Source organism: Sorex araneus, chromosome X, assembly GCF_027595985.1.
Source record: "Sorex araneus isolate mSorAra2 chromosome X, mSorAra2.pri, whole genome shotgun sequence".
NCBI classification, from domain to species: Eukaryota; Metazoa; Chordata; class Mammalia; order Eulipotyphla; family Soricidae; genus Sorex; species Sorex araneus.
Window position 1 is genome coordinate 39960392 of NC_073313.1, and position 22969 is coordinate 39983360.

Consider the following 22969-nt stretch of genomic DNA (forward strand, 5'->3'; position numbering starts at 1 on the left):
AGCAGCCCGGCTGGCTCCGTGGCCGGGGGTCTGAGCCTGCGCGGGCTTGCCGAGGCCGGGAGGGGCGGCCCGCTCAGCATGCGCAGTCGCTGCAGGGCCCCCTCTCCTCCTTCCACCCGCGCCCCGCGAGGTGCGCGCTCACGCACGCGCACGCCTCGCCTGCGCGCGCACCGAGCCTCCGGAGGCACGCGCCCCCGCCCCGCCCCGCCCCGCCCCGCCCCCTCCCTCCTCCCGCGCCCGCCCGCCGCCCGCCGCCGCCGCCGCCACCGCCGGAGCTCTGTAGTATGGCATCGAGGAGAATGGAGACCAAACCTGTGATAACCTGTCTCAAAACCCTCCTCATCATCTACTCCTTCGTCTTCTGGGTGAGTGGCCGCGCCTGGCCAGTGGCCGGGTCGCCGTCCAGCGGTGGGTGTAGTGATGCTCGGAGAAAAGCAGGGGGGAGAGAAACCCACCCCAGACCCCAAATCATAATCGCAGCTCCTTCCTTAAGGGGCACGATGCTGGGCCAGGGCTGCAGGATAACTAGGGGCAGGTCTGGGTCTGCTTCGACTTGCACCCCAGCCGGCACTGGCTGCAAGGGGCTGCTGGCCCGGCTGGTGACAGCACATTGTCGACCTTTCGGAAGAAAAAAAAATAATAATACATTGATACCTTTTTTTTCTTTTAAGCGGGCGGGATGGGGTGAACCGCAGGGGAAAGTTGTGGGTTGGTTGGTCTATTTTCCTCCCTGGACAGCCCTCCCCAAACCTCTTTTCCCAGCCGGTTCGTGGCCCCTCTTACAACTAACCTGTGGCGGGTTGGGAGTGGGCGCGGGAGCTCGGGGTTAGATTTCCAATTCCCAGCGATTCCCGAACCCGCGGGGGGGGGGGGGGGCTTGTGCCTGCTTGTGGGTGGAGGGGGGTGGTCGAGGGCGAACAGAGCCCCGAATAACACTGGCGGGATTGCAGTGGGGGCTGGGGGTCGGCGCCGCGGTGGCGCAGAGACGCGGGAGGTGGGGAGAGGGTCTTATGTAAACCAGGGGCATCTTTGAGCTTTCTGGGGGACTTGGATGATGGGGCTTGAGACCCTTTCCCCACACCCTTTTATCTTTACGCCCCGATTTTGGTCTTTTGCTCGTTGCATGAACCCAATTCGCAGAGCCCAGAGCGAGGACCCCCGCCGCCTTGGTGACAGCAATTGAGCCCGTCGCCGCTCCTCATCTAATCAGTGCTGTTACGGATCCCTGAAGCTCAATGCAGAAGGGTGACGTCAGCCCCTCAGCCAAGGCCTCGGGGGGCTGCGTGGTGCACCTCGCGGAGGGATGCGCCCTTGCGCGCGCGGGAGGAGGAGGAGGAGGAGGGGGTGGGGGGGCTCCAGGCTTGAGCCTTACCTCATCCTGTTTGGCAATTCCCGCAATCAGTGCAGGACCGACACTGCAGCGATTCTTTTGGGGAGGTGGGTGGTACCTAAAGACCCCTCCCTGTTATTTTTCTTTCCACATCGACGACCCCTCCCCTATTTTCACATCAAACCACAGTCATCCTGCTAGAGAATAAATGTCGATCACCACCCTACACCCCTCAATAATCTGGGTCATTTCAGCTTCCAAGGCAGTAATTTGAAATCTGAGACTCCGTTAAAAAATCAGTCTCGCCTTTAGTTTGTTTCTGCCTTATCCCCTACCCCAAATTCGCCCTAATTTTTCGGTGGAAACTGGAGCATAGTGCTGCAGGAGATACCCAGATTCTACTTGGTGGTAAATCAGTCTTGTAATGACAAGCTAGGAAGAGAGGTTTATTACGGATGAAAATACAAACCAAGCCAAACGAAAACCGCCCCCCCGAACCCCCAGTGTCTCCCCTACCCCCGCGGGGATTTCGTGGTCCGGGACATTGGCGATTTTTCAGGTCAAGGAAACTGGACCCTGGAGACCAGGCGTATCCAAAGCTCTGCAATCAGATAGGATAGATTAACTGGTATATCCCTGGCAGGGCTAACACGGAGACCGACTTTTCACTTTGCCCTGAAAACGACGCAGATTGAAAAATTCCAATAAGGGAATTGGGGACTATGCACGGATCCTATCTGAGGTTCTAGCCTGGAAGAAGCAATAATGCCTGCTGGTTGCTGAAACTTCCCAGTAGCCAGTCCTGGGAACTGGTATAGCTTTGTATTTATTTCCGTAAATCTCTTTGTGTTTGGCTCTTCACTATGTACTCGACTTCCTAGCCGTTACTGGAATACATTAGATGGGTGATTCTGTTTAGCTTCCTGAAAGATCAGGTTTTTGCTGGATACCTGAAGGAGTGTTGTCCCCTTCAGCATCTTCATGGGCTGGTAAGGAAGGGTGCCTGCAAAGCCAGAGCTTCCCATAGGAGCTCTCTAACCTTCCTTCCCGCTCCCCACCGAGACGGATTACTTAATGCCCCCAAAGACATCTTAAACCAGCCACTGCATTTTATGCTCGCTAAAGCTCCTTGGTGCCTGGATTTTAATTTTTGTCTACTTTCAAGATGTTTTTGTAGTCTTAAATCCATGTTCATTTGAAGCATTGTTAGTAATTTAAATAGAATTCAATCATCACTCCCTACTTGACACCCCAAAGAAGGCAGATGCAAGGTAAATAGGATATTTCCCTTATGAATCCATGGTCTAAATGCCACATTTTCTTTTGTACCTTGAACACGATTTTTAAAAATAACAGATTTATTAAGATGTAATTCACATACTTGATTTACATCGGGGTTTCTTAACTGGGAATTGTGTGTGTGTCCCCAGCATATTCCTTCAAGAGGCCACAGGTGAAAATCCCATAAGTGGGGGTGCGTCATGGCTTGAGACTAGGGGGCCAAATAGTAGAACTGGGGAACATAGGAAGGAAATGAGGTCGGAAGGGGGCGACTCTTGGGAAAGGCTTGAAAAACGTTGCATTGCCTTATGTCATCCTTTTATAGAGGTTCAGTGTATTTTCGTATATTCAGAGATATGTGCAACTGTCACCGTAGTCAATTTTTGAAAATTTTCTAAATGTTTTAAGAAGAAACATTCTTGACAAAGAAATCCTTTATATTTTAGCTAGCATATCCACTAGCAAGTGCAATTGCCAATCTTTATTTTCTGTCTCTTTTAGATTTCTCTGTTCCTATTATTGCAAATAAATGATATCATATAGTATGTGGTCTCTGTGAATAGCTCCTTTCACTCATCCTTAGTTTTAAATTCATCCATGTTCATTCCTCTTTGTGCCCTAATGATAGATAATATGTCGTATGCCTATATCACATTTCTTTTATCCATTTGTCACTTGATGGATATTTGGATTGTTTCTATCCTTTAGCTATTATAAGTAATGGTGCCATAAACATAAACATTCATGTACAAGTTTTTGTGTGGATATATGTTTTCATTCTCCCAAGAGTGCAGACCAAGAAGTGGGGTTGCTTGGTCACATGCTGTGTTTAACTGTTTGAAAGAACTTCCAGATATTTTCTATGCAGGGAAACCCTTTGAGGTTCCCTCCAACAAACTTCTAACTTCTCTATATCCTGCCAACATTTGTCCCTCTGAATTTTTAATTCTAGCCCTTCTAGTTGGTATCTCACTATAGTTTTTATTTTCATTTCCTTGATGAGTAATGATGCCAAGCATCTTTTTATATGCTTATTGGTCATTTGTTTATCTTCCTTGACAAAATGTCTTTTCATATCCTTGGCCCATTTAAAAGAATTGGGTTGGTTTATTTTTTTTTAATTACCGAATTGTTCATGTCTATTATATATTCTTGATTCATTCTCTTTTTAGACATCATTTTCAACTATTTTCTCTTACTCTGTGGTTATTTTTTTTCACTTACTGGTGTCCTTTGAAGTACAAAGGATTTTTTTACATTTATTTGTGGTTCATTTTATCTGTTTTTCTTTTGTTGCTCATGCCTATTTTTGCCTTTTGGGCTACACCCACTGAATGCTCAGGTTTATTCATGGCCCTGCACTCAGGAATTACTCCTGTCAGTACACAGGGGACTATATGGAATGCCAGGGATCAAACCCTGGTCGGCCATGTGCAGGGCAAGCACCCTACCTGTTCTACTATCACTCTGGCCCTGTTGCTCATGCTTTTATCTAAAATCCTTTGCCAAATCCATGATCATGAAAATGTACCTATAAATGCTGTTTGTAAGTGTAACTCATCAGTTAAGTAAATGCAACCAATACTCTTGTCTTTTTCACCCAGAATTCTATTTGGCACATAGTAGCTATTCAAACCTTTTTCAAAATTTTTAGAGGTATGTTACCAACAAGAAAGAGCACTGGGATTCTTTCAGTAGGCCATTTCTTCTGCCCACAGTCACTTTTTCTTTAAAGTGTTCCTCTAAAAGTGGTGGTTCTCAAAACTCTCACAGGGGATAGTTTTGCCATTGGCCCCACCCCCACATTTGTCTTAGTTGGGGTAAGATGCTGCTGGTATCCAGTAGGTAGATGCCATAGATGCTGCTTAACATCCTACACGGCATAGAACAGCCTCTCATAACAAAGAATCTCACTGTCATCCCGTTGCACATCGATTTGTTCGGGCGGGCACCAGTAACATCTCATTGAGAGACTTATTGTTACTGCTTTTGGCATATCCAATACTCACGGGTAGCTTGCCAGGCTCTCCAAGAGGGGTGGAGGAATTGAACTTGGGTCCATCGCGTGAAAGGCGAAAGCCCAACCGCTGTGCTATAGCTCCAGCCCAACAAAGAATGATCCTACTTAAAAGATCAACAGTGTCTGCAACCTTTGCACTGTTGAGATTTACATAACGAAGAGAAACAGTCTCATGCAGTATTCATGTTTCTTAGTGTTTGGAACCACGATACCAATCACAGGAAGAAAAACATTCTTTATGGTGCCCCATAATTTCTTATTTGAAAACGAAAGGTAGGTAGTTCTTGATATAAAGTATTCAAATAGAAAGAATGACCTTCCAGTTAAATAACATGTCCTAGGTAAATGGATCATTTATCTTCCTTAATGTATATGTTTTATTTTCAGGTTTATAGAAGAGGAGGGCAAAACACACATAGGAGTAAGTTATCCTATGTCTTGTATACTAGCAGCCAGTGCCTAGCGTAGTACTCTGTAAATATTTACTTAATGTATGAATGAATAAATACAATATTGTTGACTACTCTTGGGTTTCTTTATTTATTTCAACTCACCTTAATTCGGAAGTTTTTAAAAAGTGTTATTTCCACTCTATAGGTGGTGATTTAAAGGTGTTCCTGACATTGGTGCTATGGAAAGACGAAAAAGAGGACTGTATAAACACTTGCTTATACTCATGATGTATTCTAATGTGTTTGTGATCAGTTTACCAAACATTTTTGCTGTCTAGCTATTTAATTGGAATTTGATTCGTTCAACTTGAATAAATATGCTATCTTGGAGCCAGAGAAATATTACAGGGTTCCAAAGAACAGCAAAGATATCCGTTGCTCAGGAGGAGTTCACTGGTAGGCTACCTTCCTTGTAGGCATGAGGGTGCTAGTTCAGAACCTGACACTGCCCTACTTAGTGTGATCCTGGCTACACTGCCATTTGGGCTTCCTGGTGCCACAAAAAAGTGTGCAACTGACTGAGTACTGCAACCAAGTGTGCAAGCCATGGTGAACATCACAATCAAGTGTGGAAGCACTTCAAGTATGTACAGTATTCCCTCTACACATCATGACAACAATAGTAAAGAGAAGGAAAAGATTTTTATCTCATGCTGTTTTTTTTTTTTTAACAAATCCTTCATGTCAAGCAGAATATGGGGCTGGGGTTTTGGATCACACCCAGCTTGTACTTAGGACTTACTCCTCACTCTGTGCCCAGTGATCACTCCTGGCAGTGCTTGGGTACCATATACGGTGTTGCAAATGAAACCAGGGTTGATTGGATGCAAGGCAAGTGCTTTAACTTTTATACTCTTAATCTCAGACCCAGCAACCAATACTTTTTAAACAAGTGAGATGACTTAAAAAAATTAGTTTTTGTTATTTTTTACTTAGGCACCACGAATTATAAAGTTATTCATAGTTGTGTTATACTTTTAAGTATGCTGTCTATCTGTAAATTCTATTACAATTTCTGTTAAAAACCCAAAACACATTTCTGTGACAATGTGTGTTGTTACTTTACCAAAAAAATGTGTTTTGTGATATAAATGCTAATTTTGAAGTGAATATTTAAGTTCACTGCATCTAAATCTATGAAAATAATATTCTGAAGAGCAATATTTCTTGCTTTGTTTCCCTATAGATTGAATTTAACTAATTCTCTGATTATCTAAGGAGATAATTAGCTTATCAGTAATACTATTTAATTTTCTTTGGTGAAATAGCAGTGAAAAATACTATTTTATTTTCTTTGATGAAATTTGTGTTGCATCATGAATCTTTTGGGGATGATATAAAATATAAATTAATTTTTTCATCCAGAAAGTTTAGGTACTTCTGTTAAATAAAGGGGAAAACATTCAAGAGCAGCCCCTGCTATTTTTAGAGTGTTTGAATTTGGGCACATACTGGACTTCATATTATTTTGCAAAGCAGCAAAATTCAACTAGCATTCACTGAATATATTTTATATGCTGGGTATTTCACTACAAAGTTTATCAAGTTTTACTACCTGCTGCTTTTAGCACATTGCTTTCATTTCTAAGTAACATGTTTATTTTTTTCTCTCGCTTTTTAGCTTTTTGGGTCACACCCGTAGATGCTCAAGGATTACTCCTGGCTCTGCACTCGGGAATTAGTCTTGGTGGTGCTCAGGGGGACCATATGGGATATGGATAGAACCTAGGTCGACCTCATGCAAGGCAAATTTCCTACCTGCTACTATCACTCTACCCCCAGTAACATAATTATTCTAATAAAGGTTTCCCCCACTATTCTACTTTAAAGGCAGCAGTTTGGTGGGCTATTTTGGGGGTCTGGAAAAATTACCATTTGTTTATATGCAATATTTTTTATTGATTCCATACCTTTAAAATAGCCTACCAAATCATACCAAATTGGATAACCCTACCTTGAATAGTGGGGAAAGTCTTTATGGCCCAACATTTCAGTATTAGTGTTATATGTCAATTTGCTGTTATGGAAGATGAAGATTTAGCTTTTTATGACTTTTTAAAAATATTTTGTTAGAGAATCACTGCGATGTACAGTTACAAACTTATGAACTTTTGTGTTTGCATTTCACTCATACAGTGATCGTTTACCCATCCCTCCACCAGTGCCCATTCACCTACACCAATGATCCCAGTATCTCTCTCACCACCTCCAACCCATCACCCACCACTCCACCCTGCCTCTGCGGCAAGGCATTCCCTTTTGTTTTCTATCTTTTTGAGTGTTGTAGTTTGCAATAGAGGTATTGAGTTGCCTTTTGGAAAACAATATGGATGATTCTCAAAAAATTAGAAATTGAGCTCCCATTTGACCCAGCAATACCACTTCTGGGAATATATCCTGGAGAGTCAAAAAGGTATAGTAGAAATGACATCTACATTTGTATGTTCATTGCAGCACTGTTTACAATAGCCACAATCTGGAAAAAAACAGAGTGCTCAAAAACATGACTGTTTAAAGAAACTTTGGTACATCTACACAATGGAATACTAGGTAACTGTTAGAAAAGATGAAGTCATGAAATTTGCATATAAGTGGATCAACATGGCAAGTATCATGTTAAGTGAAGTGAGTCAGGAAGAGAGAGACAGACATAGCTTTTCATGATTTCTTAAGCCTGTCTTGTGTTAGGAAACATATCCACCATTTATCATTTTATATAGTTGCATATCATTTTTATCATATTTTGGTTAGAGCAGTAGTCTGTGATTACACTGTGACTAGGTAAGCTTATTCATAGCTGAGCTATGTAGTTTCTATGATTATTTGAACAGCTTTTTGTTTGCATGTAGTTTAAAATTAATTATTTTTAGGTTCTGGAGTGATAATATCACAGGTAGGGCACTTGCCTTGCATGTCACCAACCTGGGTTTGATCCATGACATCACATATGTTTCTCTGACCAGAAGTGATCCCTGAGTACCACTGGATGTGACCAAACACAGACATACAAAAAAAGTAAAATTATCTTTTATTTTTTTTTTACTGAAGATATACTTCAGTAATAAATTGTTTGCATGTGTGACTCCCTGAGTTCCATCCCTAGCATTGTCTCACACATACACACACACACACACACACACACACACACACACGCACGCACACATGCACACGTTTCTTTGGTTTAGTCATTGCTTGTTTACTATGTTCACTTCTAACATATCCACTCTCTCCTCAAGAATTTGCATCTTTACTTGGAGTAAATCATATCAGTTTCATATATCAATTTCCTATTAGTGGAGACTTTTCTCCCACGGAGTTCTGACCTTTATTCTGAATGGCTGTTCATTGACCTTTGAAACAGCTGAGAACATTCCTGGGATCCTCCTAGGAATCTCTCACCTTTAATGGTGATCTTTGTTTCCTGGATATTATTTTGTTTCCTTTCATGGTTTATTCTTTCATTTTAATGGCATAAATCTTCTAGTAACTTTCTGAAAAAAAAAAACAGATGGACAGATGGGACATTAATATTTTGAGGCCTTGCTAGTATAAAAATCTTATTTCACTCTTGCACTTAGATAATTTGACTGAGTATAGAATTCTGTTTTATAAATCACTGATTCTCATAATTTTGTTGTCTGTACCAGTCTTCTTGCTCTAGTAATTGAAATATTGATAAATCAAATGTTATTCTGATTCTTCTTAAATTCTGTTTTCTTCTTGGAATGCCTTCGGGTGCTCTACTTCTTAGCACTCTGAAATTTCAGAATGTCTTGTTCTGTATTTATTTCCATCTCTTATGTATACCACTTCAATAGAATATCCTTCCATTTGGGGACTTTTTTGGAATTCTATTTTAAAATTAATTTTTCATTATTTCCTCTGTTCTCTGTTTTTATGTTTGGTCAGATTTTAAACAGATTCTCTAATTTTCTTCTGTTCTGTTTTCTTCCTCTTTGATTTTTTTTGGTCTATTATTCCGTAGATCGCTCCCTCTTTACCTTCCATTATTATTTCATTTTAAATTCATCTTCTACCTTAATTTTAGGTGCTTTCCCCCATATATGAATACTCCTTTTAAATAACTCTGTTGTTTTAAAATATCTCTGGCAATATTAGTGATTTACAAAAATGTTTCTTTCTTTAGTTTTCCCCAGGTTTCTTTGTTTTCTAGAGTATTACAGGCTTCAAAATTTTGGTAACCATTTGTTATCTATCATGTACATGTTTAAGTAGAGCAGCAAGAAAACACTGGAAACTACTAGCATCAACAGATTTTTGGTTAACTGTAAGTTTGGTTATTTGCCTAAAAAATTGAGTTTTGGAACCAAGATCAGTATCCTTACATAGTTTTCCCTTGGTCTGCTCTGTAAGCCTTAAAAAGAGTATTCCAATCTTTTTCTGGATGTAGAAGATTAAGGGCAAAGGCATTTCTGGTGCGTGTATATATACTCCCATGTTTATATACATATACTATATATGCTTTTATTTAAATTCGTATTTCAAGTGTAGAATCTATATCCACTGTTCTCTTGTATTAGACTTCAGCAAGTATCTTCCTCACCCTTCCTAGAAACTCTCTGAATCTATGCTAGAATTAGGGAGTCAAGAGACAGGAACTTAAAGAAAAATCTAATTGTTTCCAAAACACTTGGTCCAGTTCATCCTCATCTCTACTTACAGATGAGCATGAAGCTTCCTTTGAGGGGATTTGGGTACAAATATTTTTTTCTTGGTTTTTCTCAGAGATGCCCTAAGATCTGACTTTTTTCTCAACCTTCAAACTGTCATTGAAGTGGTCTCTTTCTCCTTGTATTGTATGTTAAAAAAGATTCTTTTGGTGTTATTTAGTGGAGCTTTGGGAGATAGCCAAAGTATGGATGTGTTCAGTCCATCATCTTTAACTGGAAGTTCTTTACATCTGCAACTGTATAATTCGTTGCACTAGTTAAATGCTTACTTGGTTGTGAGTGAATAGAGCATAGAAAATGACAATAGTTGGGATATCTTAGTAGATTTTGATGTATACTTTTCAATTAAAAAATCTTTGTCAGCCAGAGAGATTATGAAGGAGGCAAGATGTTTAGCTTGCATACAGCTGACCCATCACTGGTATCACATGTGGTTCTGAGCACCACAAAGAGTAATCCTTGAACACAAACCCAGAGATAAGTACTGAAAACTACTGGGCATGGCCTAACACCCTTCCAGTTTACCCAAATCTTTTGACAATCAAGGAGAGTGTTTGTACTTGAAATAAGCTTGCCAAGGTACTTCCTTTTTAAGGTCATTTGGTCATCAGGGATGGGTGTTGGAGAAATGAGAGTGAAGCTTTGAAGGGTGCTGGCAATTTTTTTGCCTTTATTTTTTCTTATTATCAGGTGAAGGCCTGTATGTCTTCTGACTTAATTCAGACCTTGCTGGATTAATTTTATGTAGAAAACAACAGAGTTCAATGTTTTTGGTGAGTGGGGCACTAATATTAAGAGGATTCTTTTTTTTTTTTTTTTTTTTGCTTTTTGGGTCACACCTGGCGATGCACAGGGGTTACTCCTGGCTCTGCACTCAGGAATTACCCCTGGCTGTGCTCAGGGGACCATATGGGATGCTGGGATTTGAACCCGGGTCGGCCGCGTGCAAGGCAAACGCCCTACCCGCTGTGCTATCTCTCCAGCCCCAAGAGGATTCTTAATTATATGATATCAATTATGTAATAAGTAATTATTACATATTATCAATTAATTAGCATGTGATTATTAATATTGGCAAATGATTATTAAAACAGATGTTTTTCTGTTTCTACTATGATACCCATTTATGTTTATTATAGGACTTCTGCTTTAAAATCTGAAATTTCTCATTTGATCAACTTCACTGCCATATTCAATACAGAATATTGTCTTTAGGGTATGTGTACTACCTTTTATATAATTTTGGGCACAGTAAATCTTTTACAGTTAGTAATTACTTAGAAACTAGCTCTGAATTTTTCTTCAAATATAATGAAATTATATTTCTTAGTTTTAACTGTAGATGATAAATATTTTATTTTATTTTACCTGGAACTATATCACTTATGATTCATTCACTGCTCAGAATTATATATAGTTTTAAGTTATCATCTCAGAAGGTGCTGATAATTGAAAGTTAGCTATAACTTTAAACACATCAAAACTTTGTGTTTAAACTTGACATAAATTATTAACACCCTGCTAAACCAATTTGAAACATTTAAAACACATTTTTATGTTTTTCTCTTTTGGTCTTATTACAGCAGCTTCCAATTTGGCTGTTCTCTTAAGCATTAGATTGCCCCAAGCAAATCATCAGATGACTGCTTTTAAATTTATTATTTTGGCTGTTTATCTCTTCCCAGGATAAAGTGCTTTTCATTCTTTTAAAATCTTCCACATAGAACTCCATTATTCATTAAGAAAAGGACATAAGAGCAAAAGGCAGCAGAGGGTTTTTTTTTTGTTTAGTTTTTCTTCTTGGTTATATGATTAGCTGTGCACGTAAGTTAAATAGTTTGTTGTTAGAATTGAGGATTGCAGTTCATAGTGGGGAAGAGTTATAGTGCTTTATATAAGATGTGGGATTTAAAAAAATCAGCATGTCTTTTAGAAGAAATTACAGGTGTTTTATATGATAAGGTAAGGTGAGTCAGGTACCTGTACTAGTTGAACTAGATCAGTGATTTTCAGTCCTGTGTGCTGATTAGGATTGACTAAGAAGCACTAAATACATGCTTAGATCCCACCTTAAGAGCTTCTGCACTAATCTCCCAAGTGATTCAGCTATGCAAGTAGGCTTGAGAACCATTGGTTCTGAGAGACTCAGTTTACAAGAGCATACCTAGTTGAGTTTGTTTTCTGGATCTGGAGAAAGTTCTTGATTTATCTAAGTAGTTTCTAACATTGGACTGTTTATTTGGGTTTGTTTTACTAAAAATGTGAAGTTAGGGGGCTGGAGTGATAGCACAGCGGTTCGGGCATTTGCCTTGCATGAGGCCAACCCGAGTTCGATTCCTGGCATCCCATATGGTCCCCTCGAGCACCGCCAGGAGTAATTACTGAGTGCAGAGCCAGGAGTAACACCTGAGTATCGACGGGTGTGAACTGCCCCCCAAAAAAGAAAAAAAAATGTGAAGTTAGGTTTCTAGTCTCTCTTACTAGATTAAAATAACTCTAAGGAGAATTCTAAGTCAATTCTAACTAGAGGAGTATTCACTAGAATCACCAAAGAAATTTAAAAAAAAACATGTTTTGTGCTATCTCATAAAGTTTCCATTTTAATAGACCAAGAGAGGGTCGTGAGTATGCATTTTAGAAACTTATTTCCAAAATTATTTTATTTTGATTCCTGAGATTTTGACTATGTGGTCTATGATGCAGTTTATATATATATACACATATATAAATTCTTAAAATATGAGTGCTTCCGATGATGTGATTTGTGGTATCAAAACTAGTTTGGAGAAGTTCCATAAGGAATATAGAGCCAATCTAGTATCTTTATCACATGAATCTAGTTTCTGGCATACATCTCCAATTGAAATATTGGAGTTTGAGGTAGTTTCCATTCTGTTGGGGAATCTATTGGTATTTGCAGTTGCTCTGAGAATTTAGGAAGAATTTGGATTGCCCTCTGCCAAAAGATGAGGCCATCATGCAGTATGCAGAAGTAAAATCTGAGTTCCTTTCTCTCCAAACTAAAGGAGCTGTGTTAGTCAAGCATAGTTTATAAATGAAGCACATTGCTTATCTTTTTGGCATCATGGTGCTTGCTTTGGTTACAGATGTATGAGTGGTTGACCTTGGTTGGCCTTAAAACCATGGCTGTTTAGGTGAAGCTGTTGTGAATTGTCGCTGAGAACTATGTTTACTGCAGCAAGTCTGCTGCTGATTGGGTTATCTTGAATCATGCAGGGCTAAGATCGTAATTTGCTTTCTGAAGCATGTTGCCTGGAGCTCATTGAGTTGTCCTTGAAAGACTGAGATGATTTACTACTGACCAAATAGATTAAAAGTGGATTCTGCTACTTACTAGCTCCCATGGCTATTGGATAATCAATCTTCTTTCCACTCCCACTAATATTTAAGAGACTTTTATTCATGCTTCAAACTACCAGTTTTTGTTCTTAGTGAAATGGCTGCTTCTGTACCTTAAAAAAATCACAGAGGTAGACCATTTGGCTTGAAAAGGAACCCAGGTTAATCATAAGAATGGGTGGCAAATGCTTGGAACTCTCTCTTCCATATTCTCACCTCTCTTTGTATTCTGTTTTGAGGAATTCAGGGTCTCCTGATTTCTGTTTCATATTTTAAACTGTATAACTCACTTGAAATTCTTTGTATCTGCTGTCTTGTGTTGCAGGGGACTTGAAATTAGAATTGCACACAAACCTTAGCTTGGACATTTGCTATGTAGCTTAAGGCAAGTCACTTGATCTCTCTGAGCCTCAATTCTCCCTTTATACTCTGTGGTATATGTGCTTAACCACCTCACTGAGGAAGAGTAAATGCTGAATTCATATGCTTTGTAAATTTTTTAAAGTGTCTTATTGTTCAGGAAACTTTGTTCTTTATGGTGTACATCATTTTAATGGCTTACACTTGGGAGTATGATGCCAATATTTGTTGAATGAATATGTTGATCAGAACTCTCCCCATCCTGGAAATTATGGACGAGTAACATTTCAGGTTTTGCAGTTTTCTACCAAAGAGAGCTGGGATTGCAGAAGGATTTGAATGGATACCCCAAATATGGTAAGTTTGAATTGCTGACTTTGCCTCTGTGATGGGGTGTTTTGAGAAGGAAAAATAAGCATAAATATGTTATTAAAAATAAAATGAGGAATTTACGACCTCCATTATGCTCTTAAAAATGAACTGAATTTAAAACTAGTTTAATATATGTAGAAAAATTTTGGCAATGCACAACACAGTCTCATACACGATAAACATCTCCTAACATATTAGTATGGTACACTTCTTACAAATAGTTGCCCAATGCTTATATTTTTTATTTGTATTTTGGGCCACACCCAGATAAGCTCAGGAGTTACTCCTGGCTCTGCACTCAGAAGTTACTTCTGTTGATACTTGGGGAACCATATGGAATGCCTGGTCTTGAACCTGGGTCAGCTGTGTGCAAAGCAAGCACCCTATCTGCTGTACTATCTCGCTGGGTCCTGATCAATTATTATTAAAGTTCATACATCATTTAGGTTTTTCGAAAAAAATTTCTAATATCCTTTGTTTGTTGTGGGGTTCTACTTTGTTTACTACTTTACATTTAGGAGTCATATCTTGGTTACTTCACTATATTTAGTAGTCATATTGGCTTAGGCTTCATTTACTTTAACAGTGTCACTCCGTGGGGTGCTAGGGGGATCATATGGGATGCTGGGGATTGAACATGGGTTGACTGTATGCAAAGCAAGCACGTCACCCATTGTACTGTTTTTCTGGCCCCTTATTTTGATGATTTTGGTAGGTTTGAAGAATATTGGTCATGTTCTTTGTACACAATCTCTCAACTGTGATTTGTCTGATGTTTTCTCATAAGTGGATGATTTGTTTGTTCAGTGGAAGACTGCTTTACCCCTGGGAAGGTAAAGTGTCATTCCCATCGCATTATGCCAAGCCTATATATAATCAATATGATTTATTACTGCTTATATTGACCTTGATTGCCTGGAGAAAAATCAAGTTTTTGTACTGTAGGTTACTACTTAAAACAATCTTCTCATGCTGCCCTCTTGGGACAAAATGCGTCTTTCTCACATTTAAGGGGTTAGAAGTTGTATTCTATTTCCATAATGGTACACTACCATAATTTTTATTGGACACATTAAAACCAACAGTAAATCGTTGTTAGACAAATACAAAACATTTAAATCAGTTGAGACTAATTTAAACTAGACAAGGATTCTTAGCATTATGATTTTAGCAAATGCAATTAGGTAATAACACTAGAAGAGACAAAATTATCTTTATACAAATACAGTTGTACACAAAAACCGCCCAGTGTTTAAAAAGTTTTTGAATTAAACCACCATGAGATAAATCATTACAAAGCGGTTCATGATTGTTTTAACTAAAAATTACTAAGATAAGTTTGTAAAGTGGCTTGTTACAAAGTAGAAATTTTTTTAATTAGGTGATTTTTTTTAGTATTTTAGCATAAGCCTTTGAACGAAAAAGAAAACATTAAATTCTTAGTAGCAATAGAAGTCAAAAGTAGAACAGGAAAGACCACACTGAAATGTGAAGAAAATGAAAATCTCGGGGCTGGAGCGATAGCACAGCGGGTAGGGCGTTTGCCTTGCACTCGGCCAACCCGGGTTCGATTCCCAGCATCCCATATGGTCCCCTGAGCACCGCCAGGAGTAATTCCTGAGTGCAAAGCCAGGAGTAACCCCTGTGCAATGCTAGGTGTGACCCAAAAAAGAAAAGAAAAAGAAAATGAAAATCTCACTGTGTCATAAAATAAGATTTCAACAGATTAAGTGATGCGTTCTTGAATGGTGAGATTTAATATAAAAGTATCACTTTTCTAAAACTGTATTTAAGGAATGTCAATTAAAACCCCCAAAGTATTTATTTTGTGACCATACTCAGCAGTGCTCAGGGATTACTGCTGGCTCTGTGCTCAGAGATCACTATTGAGGAAACATATGCACTTCTGGGCATTGAAATTGGATTCAGCTGTATGCAATGCAAGCACTAGCACCTTACCCTCTGTAAGCACCTTACCCATTTGTGCCCTCACCAAATAATTTTTTGAGGGATGGGGTAGTACTTATATAAAACATTTTTCACATAGAATAAATGCCTAAGATGTGCCTTACTAGTTATTAGAAACTTTTGTGCGAACTATAAAATGGCATCTCTCATTCTCAGTTTGGTGCCTTTACCCTTATGGATTCCTTCCATCTGGGTGTGGGCAGGACCTGTGACTTTCGTCTATTAGAAGACAACAAAAGTGCCCAGGTGTATGAAAACGTGGTTGTGTTTGCATTAAGATGCTAGTGTCTGTCTTGTTGACTCTGTCTCTTGCTGGCTTTGAAGAAGCATGCTTCTATGATGCCATCTGCTTTAGAGAGAGGACCACATGGCAGGAACTGAGGGCAGTCTTTTGGCTTATAGCCACACAGGAAACCGAGGCCCTCAGTATGGCAGGCGGGGAGCAATAGGATAATGCCAACAAGCAGGTGATTTGGAAGCACATCCTCCGGCATTGGGTCTCAGATGAAACTGCAGTCTCCTGATAGCGTGATTAAAGCTTTCATAGACCCTGGACGACATGAACAAGTTAGACTGTGCACATACTCCTGACCCCACAAAAACTAGGAAAATAAATATGTGAAGACTTTATATTTGTGGTAATATTGTTATATTTTGATAAGTGATACCATGATAAAGTCATTAATTCAGTATGATTCAGTGTGAGTGAAATGATGCATACAGAAAACAAAATTTTAGCCTATATGGTTTAATAGAAATGCAAAGGAATATTTATTTTAGATAGAGAAAGTTAGGTTTGGGGCTGGAGGAATAGCACAGCGGGTAGGGCGTTTGCCTTGCACGCAGCCGACCCAGGTTCGAATCCCAGCATCCCATATGGTCCCCTGAGCATCACCAGAGGTGATTCCTGAGTGCAGAGCCAGGAGTAACCCCTGTGCATCACCAGGTGTGACCCAAAAAGCAAAAAAAAAAAAAAAGAAAGTTAGGTTTAAGTTATGCTGTCACTGCTGGATATGTGGGCAGAATGTGAACTGGAGTCTTTCCTTAAAATATATATAAAAAAAACTTCTTCCTGCTTTAAATGCTGAAATAGAAATGAAATCCTCTTGTAAAGGAAAAATCATATATGCAAAACAAGAGTCAGAATGCCCTAGCCAAGCTGGAGACACCAAAGTAATTAAATTAAAAAAATAATTAGTGTATTTGCTTATGATAATTTTAATTATATGGCAAAAGTTATAATAAAGTCAGTTGTACTTTATCAAGATAAGGTGATGTAAGGAGATAGTGTCAGACTGTTAATTATTGTAGTTTTGTCTTCATTAGGAAGGTCTTGTTACCAAAAAAATCCATTTATGTTTTGATGCAGACTTCTCAATGTAGACGGACAGCACAGTTTGCTGACCAGCACTGACCCATTGGCCACAGTTCGGTAATTCATGCTCTGGGGATGGGATTAGAAATTTCCATACAGAACCAGATAGTAACACAATGGCTTAGATCTGACATTGTTATACGAAAACCTTGGAAACAATATGTGAGTGAATGAACAAGGCTATATTATAGTACAACTTTTTTTTGTCAAATTCAGCCAAATTTGACCCATGGCCAATAGTTTTTTTGAATCCTGTTCTGTGGTTTTGAATAAAGTATCTTCTTTAGACTTAATTTTTCTATTTCCTAAGTTTCTATGATCCTATAGGACTGGGAAGGAATCACACTTGAAAACATAGTTTGAAAGTACTGGACATGCACTATCCAGTAAGATAGCCATTGAGTATTTCTTGTACTGATAGTGGAAATTAATGTGTGCTCCAAGTGTGCAATAAATATGAACATTTTGAGGAGTGAATATGGAAAATGTAAATACATTGATTCCCATTTTGAAATGGTAATGTTTTGGATGTATTGAAATAAATAAATAATTGTCTCTGCTTCATTTTGATTATGGCTGCTAGAAAATTTAAGGTTAGATATACAGCTTGCCAGTTTATCTTTGTTGGCCAGTACTGGGTTAAAGTGAGTAGAAGTTTGCGTTAAATGCTATGGGACTAAGGAAGAGAGCTCACCTAGCTGGGGATATTGGAAAGGTCATCACTGGGATAGAAATGACTTTCGAAAGTCATGATATTTTGACAAGTGGTGCTCTGGGGGCTATTAGATGGAAGAAGTGGCATAAGTAGAGGGTGAGAGAAAGCAGAATGGTGTCTGTTTGAAGCAGGGACAGAACTGACTTTAGCTGTTCAGGAGATGGGCCATGTGATGAATCTACATGGCTACATGATTGTGGATTGACTGCCTGGGTTAGGACTTAGTATCTACATCGGTTAGCAGGGAACTGGAGACTTATCCATCTTTTTGAGCAGGTTGTGGTAGCTTTGAGAGCTGTACTTCATAGTTATAATCCAGAAGTAACAAATGGGTTGGAATAAGAAAATCAAGAAATGGTGCAAGTGTTAACTAGATGATCATGGTGACCCCCTCATGGTAAAATGGACCTTAGAAAAAGGTGCTCCAATGTGTTCTGTTTTGCAAATGCTTAGTTTGAGACACCTATGGATTTGAAAGGTAGACCAGTTCTCAGGTTGTTCACTTGTATTTTTTTGATGACAGATGTTGCCCTGAGAAATTCATTACTTTAGCCTTCCTTGTTTTTCTTCTGATCCTTCTCACAGTCCACCATAATCACTGTTAATTGACCGAAGGAGAGGACCTGACCCTTGGTTTCTGTTAGCTGGAAAGTGGGAATTGAGATTATCATTTTGGCAAGGTGAATGGAGTGGTTCATTTCTAGGCATTTGAATTTGAGGTGTAAGAGTCAAGGTTGATGTAGGGCCATAAAAAGGATCACAGGGGCAGTTATCAAGGACAGAGAAAACCTATATCTGGGAGTGGTAGAAAGCTAAGTGTAACTAGTAAATTCCTGGTTACTAGACTGTATAGCTCTTGGGAAGGCCTCCAGAAGTCTATGCTTTTCCCTTCTGGTCTGGAAGAGTGACTCTTCATGGTTCTGAAAAGCCCTGGCCAAGTGGATGTGATTTCTATCCTTAGTTCCTCCTTCCAAACAGTAAAACTCCTTGGCTGAGATGGATGATGTTTGAAGTAGTTAAAAGGCAGATTTAAAATGGAAACCCGAGGTTGGTGTGAAGCTGGAAAGTTGAGAAGAGCCCATTTGTTTAAAGTAAGATGCAGGAGATAGTAAATAATATTCTTTTCAACTGCACAGTAAGCTCAGACTTCTAAGTGCAGTCGATGTTAAAGTGCTCGGGGAAAGTAGGTGTAGCTAAGTAAGCAATCAACAGCACTAATGGAAACCTGCGTTTCCGGTAAGTCTTGCTGAAGGGATATAAGGTTCTGCTACAAGGTGGGAACAAGTTATTCAAGCAAGTTACTTATTAATTTTCTTAACAGCAGCTGCTGTGTTTGTGAAGTGAGTTTGATAGTTGTTTTAGTATATATCCTTCAGAGATGTTTAAAGGACAAACAAACAACTGCTTTGCATATTATGTTCCCTTAAGATAGTCATAGCGCTCAGAGGTGGTTGTCTGACAGTTTTTATAATGGCTTCAAACAGGCAGCTCTGAGTGACGGCTCAGTGAATACTTTTGTAGTTGTTTTGTGTCTCACCTGTGGTGCTCAGGGACTACTCCTGGCTCTTTCTTAGGGATCACTCCTGGCAGGGCTCAGGGGGGTGATATGGGGTGCTAGGATTAAACCCAGGTTGTCTGTATGCAAGGCATCCTACCCCTGTAAATCTCTTTGGACCCAAGAAGATATTTTTATTGTTTTTTGATATGCCTTTTGTTAAAGTACATTTTTAGTGTGGAAGATCATGGTGTTTTTGTTTCCTGTCATTAGTTGCTAAAGTGGTTATTGAGCACGTACTGTAAAGGGAAAGGATAGTATTAAGCACTTCACACACATTACCTTGTTTAATCCGCATAACGTTCTGTTGAAGGAGTAAATTACGAATCCTCATTTTGAGAAGAGACAGCTGAGACTTAGAGTTTGGTTAAGGTGATGTTTAAGGTTCAGTATACCTTTTCACCTTCACTGGGCCTAATTCTCTCATTGTCTCAGGGTCACCCTTCTAGGTCCAGGAGTTAGAGTGGTGGTTTTCAACCTTTCTATACCTGTAGTCTGATGAAAATAGGAAAATTATTTCCCAAATCACCAAGTGAAAATCGAAACCGTTATTTCAACGTGTAACATTCAATGTGCTTAAAATTCTAATATTGTAGATTGAAAATCCTGCATTATTGGCAATAACTTTTTCTTGGACTAGAAGCAGTGCAGGACTAGCAGTTGGAAACTGTGATTGGAGTATACCCTGTGAGTCCATACTGCCTGGAAACACGAGACCCTGGCCTCTGTACACGTGCTCAAGCTTCATGCACAAAGGCCAAGCTGGTACATCAGAAGGATCAAAGTTTCTGTCAAACTTCAGTGCCAGTAGAAAAAAAAGGGCCAGGACCATCTTTTTATGTATTTTGCTGTCCTCCTTTCAGCTCCAAACTCAAGTGAGAGGTATTCGGCTTCAGAGAGAGAGGAAGCGGAAGATTGCCCAGAGATCTTCATGTCAGTGCTTCCCCGAAATAGCTGGGCGACTCCTCGTTCCCTTACCAAAATTTAGAAAACATAAATGTCTTTCCCTCTTCACCTTGTGGTTGATGTATAAAGACAAAAGAAATTATGAATTTTAGAAGAATAAGTAGCATTTTATACTCTGTTACTTAAATTGATACCAAGACTCCAAATTCTTAACCCAAACCATGTGGGTATTTTCCCCCCCACTGTTGTGAACTATGTGAGTATGTGAATTTGTCCCCTATGGCTAGAAGCCCCCAACCACTTTGGACAAGGCAGTAAAGACAGAAGCCAAGGCTCATAGGCTGCTGGAGTTGCAGTTTTCTTTTTCTTTGCTTTTGAGAAGCAAGACGGAAAGGAGTGGAAATCATCAGGCACTTTTGCTATGGAGCAGACATTAGCGTCATATGATATTGGCACCACAATTTGTGTTAAGTAACCCACATTCAAGTGTGGGCCACCAGAGGTACACACGGGCCTGTTAAGTACAGTTATCCTAAACCATACACAGACACAAAAGATAAATCTTGTCACAATTTCTGCATCAAAGTTCATCAGTTTCCTGCCCTTAATTTGCTTTCAGGCGGTAATATCAGTTATTTGTAATTCCTGTTTATGGCAATAGAAATTCTTGCCTGCATTGAAGTATTTATTGCTAATGAAAAGAATGTAAGAAATTGGGCTGGATAAATAATGCCGAAGGTAAGGTACCTGCTTTACCTATGGCTGACACCAGTTCAAATCCCTAGCACCACCTATAGTCCCCCAAGTGCTGCCAGGATTTACTCTTGAGTGCAGAGCCAGGTGTAAATCCTGAGTACGAGTGGGTGTCCCCCAACCTCCCAAAAAACAAAAAAAGAATTTCAAAAATTATAGTACATTGGAGAAGGCCTTTTACAAAGAAAGTCTTTCCCAGGCTGCTAAAATCACATCCTATATATGAAGGGACTCTACATATATGCCAACACTATGATGATTCTAGATATAAAGCTCATTATAAATTATTTCTTAAGTTACCTAGCTAATGCACATGAGTTCTAGTTCAACAATCACTCAAACTGGGGTGCAGGTCTCAAGTTTTAGATTTATCAGGTGGCAGAAGAAAGGGATTTAAACCTTGGAGTGTGGTGACTAGGGATCTAGTTTCAACAGATTTGATTTAAATGTAATCATTCTACAGCACCATTTTTTAATAATCTTGCTCTGGGTTCTTTGATTTCCCTCCTCATCAGGTCCCTATAATTTTAAGGTTTAACTACTGAATATTATGAAGGATTAAAAGATTTATTTGGAGGCAAGGGTTTTGGCCAGAGACAGAAAATGCTTTGTACTTACAGGGAAAGTCTCCAATGAGATGACTTTCTTACATCACTTCCAATTAGTGGGTATTTTGTCATTGTACCTTTTACTGTACTTGGCACTGTACAGTAATACCTACCTGATTATTTTACCAACTGTAATCATCCTAAATACATATAGTACTGTCTTTCCAATTAATGTTACTCAAATGTGGGTTCTATGTGTTGAAATTATTGTATTTCTTTGCTATGTGTTTGAAAAACCAGCCTTTTATGTTGTGGGAGAAACAATGTGAACTGTTTTTAAAAATCATTAGGCAACAGATACTCATGAAATGAAATGTCCAATTTAAGAAATTGAACATTGATAGTAGCCCCAGAAACCTCCAGAGTAAGCTTTGTTATACCTGCCCCTCTCCTTCTTGCTTCTGAGGGAAACTGTACATATTTATTGGCCTTCCCCTTGCTTTCCATTTAATTGCATTACCTATGAATGCATTCTTAAATTGCCTAATTCTTAATCCATTTTCTCATGTTTGAACATTATGTAAACTGAGTGATTCTCTATGATTTTCAACATTGTATGTGATCCATCCATGTTGCTGCTTGGGGCTATGTAAAAAAAAATCCCACACTCCAGTGCACTTTGAAAATCCCCACTCACACTTGCAGATTGTATAAAATCCTCACTCGCGTGGGGATTACACATGAAAGGATGTTCTCGGGCTCTCCGGGCGGCTCTCTCTCACCACCCATGCTCTCAAGCCACTTCACCCGGGAAGGTTGTTGCCTTGGATGGACAAAGGAAGAACGAGGACCAAGCTGGTTGCTGATTAGTTGCCGTTTATTCAATCTCTCTCTCCCAGCTCTCTCCAACCCTTTCTCTCTCTGTCTCTCTTTAACTGCACAATTCTTTCTTCCCGCTGTATCCATCTCCTCTCTCTCTCTGCTGTCTCTCCTTCAATCAATCAAATCCATCCATCCATCTATCCATCCAATTCGTTTCTCCAACCAGCCAGCCAACAATATAATCCTTTTTCTTTCTTCCCCCTTTCTCCCCGCAGCCACTCTTTTTATCCACTCCTCATGACCCCCCCACACCTCCCCACGGGAAGCGTGATCAAAAATGTTTTTCCAGACTTCCCAACCACCTGCAGCCCACAAGGGCAAAACAGCCCTTACATCTGTTTCTCCTCTCCTTAGACCTGCAACTTAATTAGCATCTTTAATTCTCCTTCCTAATATTTGCC

The 22969-nt window shown here is 39.5% G+C and overlaps 1 protein-coding gene across 1 annotated transcript in view; it reads left to right on the forward strand.

Annotated features, from left to right (window-relative positions):
• The first annotated feature begins 207 nt into the window (after nt 1-207).
• Nucleotides 208-22969, forward strand: part of TSPAN7 (tetraspanin 7) — a 128326-nt gene continuing 105564 nt past the window's right edge. The window contains exon 1 of the mRNA XM_004612916.2: nt 208-365. Coding sequence (XP_004612973.2) covers nt 285-365 — 81 coding nt within the window. The 5' untranslated portion in view covers nt 208-284. The remainder of the gene's footprint in view (nt 366-22969) is intronic.